The sequence below is a fragment of the Nothoprocta perdicaria genome, unplaced genomic scaffold (genome assembly GCF_003342845.1).
Source record: "Nothoprocta perdicaria isolate Ctin4 unplaced genomic scaffold, notPer1 scaffold_50, whole genome shotgun sequence".
In the NCBI taxonomy this organism is placed as follows: domain Eukaryota; kingdom Metazoa; phylum Chordata; class Aves; order Tinamiformes; family Tinamidae; genus Nothoprocta; species Nothoprocta perdicaria.
In genome coordinates, this window is record NW_020455755.1 from 3385361 (window position 1) to 3391360 (window position 6000).

General features: G+C 47.5%; 1 protein-coding gene across 1 annotated transcript in view; it reads left to right on the forward strand.

Annotated features, from left to right (window-relative positions):
- Window positions 1–5495, forward strand: part of ERAL1 (Era like 12S mitochondrial rRNA chaperone 1) — a 7518-nt gene extending 2023 nt beyond the window's left edge. The window contains exons 2-10 of the mRNA XM_026047922.1: window positions 102–276; window positions 365–442; window positions 609–655; window positions 987–1048; window positions 1516–1628; window positions 2088–2468; window positions 2965–3114; window positions 3378–3458; window positions 3748–5495. Coding sequence (XP_025903707.1) covers window positions 102–276; window positions 365–442; window positions 609–655; window positions 987–1048; window positions 1516–1628; window positions 2088–2468; window positions 2965–3114; window positions 3378–3458; window positions 3748–3870 — 1210 coding nt within the window. The 3' untranslated portion in view covers window positions 3871–5495. The remainder of the gene's footprint in view (window positions 1–101; window positions 277–364; window positions 443–608; window positions 656–986; window positions 1049–1515; window positions 1629–2087; window positions 2469–2964; window positions 3115–3377; window positions 3459–3747) is intronic.
- The last annotated feature ends 505 nt before the right edge of the window (window positions 5496–6000 follow it).

Sequence of the window (6000 nt, forward strand, 5' to 3'; positions counted from 1 at the left end):
GGCGGCCCCGTCCCTGCCGCCCGCGGGGCGGCTCCGCCAGGCCGCGGGTAACGGCCGCGGCGCCGCGCGGGGCGATACGGGCCGCGTGCGCGGGGCGATAGCGCCCGCGGGAGCTTATCCGCGCCCCAACCCGTGTCCCGCGCGGCAGAGGAGCAGGAGCGGCTCCTACGGCACCGGCCGGACCAGCCCCGGAGCCCCAAGGTTCTGAAGGTGGCCATCATCGGCGCGCCCAACGCCGGCAAGTCCACGCTGTCTAATCAGCTCCTGGGCAGAAAGGTAATGCCGTGGTGCGGCGAGGAACGCGGGGCTGATAATTGGATTTCTTGGCATGTTCAACGTTCTTGGGGCGTTTTCTTCTTTGTAGGTGTTTGCGGTCTCCAAGAAGGTGCACACGACTCGGTGTCAAGCCCAGGGCATCGTCACGAGTGAAGACACGCAGCTGGTGAGCTCCTGGTGGCCAGAGCGAAGCCTGACAGCTGCAGTGTTAGCCAAATAGTGCAGGTTTTCTCATTTGTACCTGCCATTGTTTCCCGTACCACAGACGTAAGTTTTGTCTTTGCCACCAACCACAGATAAGCTCACGAAAACATCTGTCTTTCCCCTTTTAGATCATTCTGGATACACCTGGTCTCACTACTCCGTTGAAAGCCAAAAGGTATTGCTGTTATGGGGGCGACGAGGGTCTTCTCAAATAAATCGTTCTGGTCTTATAAAACCCTCCCTTGCAGGAGTTTTAAAACAGGATTGACCGGAATGTACATTTTTAATCTCATTGTTGCATATGAATTTTTGTTGTCTTTGCTATTTTGGTAGCATGTAAAGTCCCTCGGTATCTGTTGTGTTTCATAGTGCGTGTAATTCAGGATGTCGTAGGCTGTAGGGCAGCTTTACATGAGCTGGGATGATAGAAAATAGGTTTTTCTTCCTTTCCAGAAGAAGGCAGAGTGAATCACAACTGACTTTACTGATTTGAGTTTCTCTTTCAGGCATAAGTTAAACGAATCCATGTTGAAAGACCCATGGGAGAGCATGAAACATGCAGATATTGGTGAGCACTTCTCCTTCCTTGTATTTCCTTCTCTTCAGAAAAACATTAATCTGCTCTAGAAGATTATGGCCATGTAAATGAAGCACCTGGTTGCCTAAGGGCGCTAAGGGCAGACCTAGAAGTGTAAACTAGGACAGAGGAACAGGGCATAGAGGAGACTTTGAAATCTTTAGCTGGGCAAGAGAACAACAATTTTCTGATCCTAAGGAGAGTCAATTTGGATTAAGAGTTTGGGCTGGGATGTTATTGTGTATTGGCACATGTGATGTTTTTAAGACAACAAGGAGTATAAACTGTGTTATATTGTCTTGCCAGTTAAAACACTCCTTTCCTATCCATATGTTTCTGCTGTAGAGGAGAGACAGATTAAAGCTAGAAGGGAGTAATTTTGCTGAAGGTTAGGGGGAAGCAGAAAGGTAACATTTTGGCAAGTTCTCATGAGTATTTTCCTCACTATTTTCTGGCAGTTCTGGTCTTGGTGGATGTATCGGATCACTGGACGCGAAACTGTCTGAGCCAAGAGGTGCTGAAGTGTCTTTCTCAATTTCCCCAGATTCCCAGTGTCCTGGTTCTGAACAAGGTAAATAAGATTCCTTTTTTTTTTTTTTTCCTGCTTTCTATGTTCTAGAGCATATCAGGCTAATCTCTTCAAACAGTACCAAGGTTCAGCAGATGAATTTTCAGATCACTGAGAGGAGGTTGTACCCCTGCTGCTCCAGAATATTGAAGTGTGTGTGTGTGTACGTGCATGTAAACCCATTGCAAAGTAGAATTTAAATGAGCTCAGGAACAGGAGCTGCCCTGTAGCCAAGATGGTCAATAAGAAGGTCATCAGTCAGTGATTGCACAGACTGCTTTTTTTTTGTTTGCACGAACTGCTGAGACACTGTGATTTGGTAGGAAAACGGTCTTATTCAACTGCAGAAACTCTGCCTTGCAGCAGCCAGGTTGGGTGGATTCTCCTAGCTGCTTAAAATTTAAGGAACAGCTGCTAACTTCTTTTAGGACAAATCCTTGACATTTCTCTTTCTCGCTTTAGGTGGATCTGGTAAAGAAGAAATTCATCCTGCTGGATCTAGTAGCTGAACTAACAGAGGGCATCGTAAACGGACAGAAATTGAAAATGAGATACAATCCTGAACATAATTCCCGTTCATCATCAAAAACTCCTAAAATTTCTCAAGTTTCTCTTTCAGAGATTAGGGCCTATGAATCCCACAGTTTACAGGAAGCAGAAAAAGTCCCAGAAGACTGTAGCTTGGATAGCAGCAGCGATATGGGGTCCAGTCTTGTCTCAGACAAAGAGCAAGACCCAAAGCCCTGTGAACATAAACATCTTAAAAATATGAAAGGTTGGCCAGGCTTCCAGGAGATCTTCATGCTTGCAGCCCTCCATGGAGAGGAGGTGGATACGCTAAAGGTAACTGCAGATTGGGACTGTTTTTACTTTGAGGCTGGTTTGCTTTCACCCTCTTGGTACCCTGTGTACTTCATATTGAGCTTCATGTCCTCTGAGCAAGGAGCAGAAGTGCTGATTTTTTCCTAGGGTGGGCCTGTGCCAAGAGCGAGGTGTCCTCTGTGCAGGAGGGCTGTGTGTGCACAGCGATTTCAGAGTCTTCTGTGCAGCTTAACGATGAGATCACCCAGTGCATTATATTTCAGCTGCCACTAATACTGTTTTTGTTTAAACTGATATAAGCCGCCTCAGGGAGGTGTGATCCTGTAGTATGTTTGAGTTTCAGAAGCTTCTCTTTTCTCCATTCCTGCTCCCCTCAGTTGTTAAAATACTGCCCAGATGTCTGTCTAGCAGCAACGTCCTGCTAGGGACTCGCCACAAGACGAGCATAGAGGTTTGTGCTGTGGGAGCAGAGTGGTACATGACAGCTAACGGGTGCAATGTCATTTTGTGCTGACAGCAGTACCTCCTGATGCAAGCCAAGCCAGGCCCTTGGGAGTTTCACAGTGGGGTCTTGACCAACCAGTCACCTCAAGAGATCTGTGACAACATCATCAGGGAGAAGATGCTGGAGTACCTGCCACTGGAAGTGCCCTATGGTGTGCATCAGGTGGGAAGCACCTTCAAGCAGACTTTTCTCTGACCTCAAACTGCTGCTGTCTTTGCTAACCCTTCTCTTGGGTCGGTGAAATCTGTCACACTCGTTACAAAACATATGGGATGATTTCAGACCTGTATGCCACAGGGCTTGAGCCCTGTTGTGTGTTTGTCCACATGTGGACTCGAATCGGGGAGCTGACTCAAGTCCCTGTCTGTGATGGAGTGGCATTTGCTACTCGAGATGCTTTGCTGACTTTGTGCTTGCTGTTGCAGGTGACAGAGATGTGGGAGGAAGGGCCAAGTGGAGAGCTGCTCATTATGCAGAACCTCGTGGTCCCGAGGAAGTCTCATATGGTGAGTAATCTCAGAAGAGAGGCACGGCCCTGGGGAGCATGACGAGAGGTTCCTGGATCCAGCACATGCGCATCCTTGCTGATCTGTTGTCCCTCAGCTGTGGAGCTGGGGATTTTTTCTGTAAACAGTCAAGGGTTTCAGTAAAACCCTTGCACCTCTCAAAGTTGTTTGGTCTTGGAATATCTTGAATTGCTATATTCCCTTTGATTTTTTTTTCCCTCAGGTGATTCCTCCTTGCACTTAAGTGATGTAAGGATAAATATGGTCTTTTCTTTGGGTTTTAATACAGATGATGTTGATTGGAAGAAAAGGGAAGATTATCAGCAGGATTGCCCAGGAGGCTGGCCAGGACCTGATGAATGCTTTCCTTTGTGATATCCGCTTGAAGCTCAGGGTAGAGGTGAAGAGCTGAGCTCTTTGCGTAGGTTTCAACAGCCCTCAAGCTCTCTGTTCACATGGAGAAATGACTGCTGTTTTTGCTGTGGGATTTCAACATCTTTGTTCAATTCAGAAACAGGATGATGGAATCAACGTCATGGGCTGAGGTAGATTATATTGTTCTTCTGAGAGAACGGCACAAACTGAAATAAAAATTTCAGACCTTCTACAGCACCACATCTAATGGAAGCTGGGGAGAGGTGTCGGAGACCCAGCTTTACGTGCGGTTCTAGTGCTGCATTTGTAGAGCTCTCATCCACTTCTTTCAGGCTGTATCCCACATCCTTAATGTCTGTGTTTGTGGCTGGATGTTCAGAAGGACCTGACCAACTGTGGAACGAAGATAGGAGGGAGTAAGGCCTGGGTCTCCTCCAGCTGTGCAGGCCTGGAGATACCTCAGTGCTTTTGACATGTGCATGCAGACCTCATGCGTCGTACACCACTGCCTAATGTTCCCAGTGCTGTTAATGTCTGTGACAGATTTGCAGCTGTGCTTTGTCTTTTAGCAAGAACTTTAAATGCTGCTTTTAGAAAGTCGGATGTGAGCAGTCAGAGCAATCCCTGTGCTGTGATCTGTGCAGTGCTTTGAAGTCCTCTGTCCCAAAAGGGATGGGTGTATACTGGGATCCTTTAGGCAGAGAGGGGAAGAGAAAGATTAGCATCTCCTGTGCTTTGTAAACAAAGGGTTACGATGAAGACGCATTTTTTTATCTCTTCTGAAGGCTGAGGAACTCCCACAGTGGGAATGGAAGAGGCTTTCCCAGCCCACATGATGTTCTCTTCTGCTTTGCTGTTCCCTGCGGTCTGTTGAGATCCTGGGTGTGAGAGTATGACAGTGTAGGAAGTCATTTTTGCCCAGGTTTGTTTGAGTGGAGCAGTTTGCTGGCTGGCAAAAACACTCAGTAATAGCTGGGTGTGACAGAGGGAGCTCTTAAACTCTCAGTACATGATACTAAGCCAGTAGTTTACAGTTCTCATGTGGGAGCCCTTCCCATGGATGTACACATACCATCCTCTTAAATGACTGCCAAATGTTGCATTCCTTTTGACCTCTTCTGCATTGTGGTTTGTAAGGATTTTTGTTCCTTCTTTGCCCTATCATCCTTTTCTGCAATTTCCCAGGCAGGAAAAAGCTTCTCACATGTAGCCTCATCTCCAGGGGGATAGGTTTGGTGATGCGCATTTTAACTGAATGGAGTATTGGAGAAGCAGAGAAGTGGAGCATGGCACCGTGATCTGTTCTGGTGTGGTTTTGAGCTGCTTCCTTGGCCACTTGTGAGAGCAGCCAGGAGGCCAGAGCAACGACTTACTGCATTTGGGAACATTAACTGGAGCATGTATATTAGAAAGGGAATTGGAGCAGGGAATAAGTGTATTCCTGCTCCCCGTACACCTTGTTTTCCGTGCCTACCCGAAGGTGCCTGTAGCAGTGTCTCGAGGTACTCAGTTCTCCCTAATGACTTGTTGTCTTGCAAAAGTTGCTCAGAACCTTTTCTTAGCGGCAGTCTTGCATTTGAGTCGTTTATTGCACTGCTGTCACTACAAGGTCACTGAGGTATCAGGTACAGATGGAGAGGCTGTTGTGCCTAAAGAGCTTGAATCTGGGCTAGCCCAAAGCTGGAATGTTTTAGGGTGTTAGGATGGATAAGGCACGGCATCAGTTAGGGCCTGAATCATAGAGCTTTCTACCAGGAATGCAGGTAAATCCCCCTGTGCTGCTGTTATAAATGAGGATCCTTGAGGGAGGAGGTCTTGGGTTGCTACCCAGACACTTACAGGTCGGCTAGGATCTTCTGGAAGCTCCTTGCTCCTGCCTGGCCCCAGCCCTCTTTAGGAGAACCTGTGCCCACACTGCACCTCTGCAGCAGCGAGACGAGGAGCCGGCAAAAGCCTTCTTTGAGCCATTGGAAAGATACAGCCCCCAAGAATGTAAGATCATCTGAAAGCTGCACTCAGAAGCCTTCAGAGGCACGCGATGGCCTGGCTTGTTTTCTCCAAGCAGGGGACATCGCAGCTCCTTGAATCCTTCTCTCCAACTTTTGTATTTTGTTCACAATAAAATGAGGTCCCGGCATAAGCAATTGTTTTCATCTCCTTTCTTCCT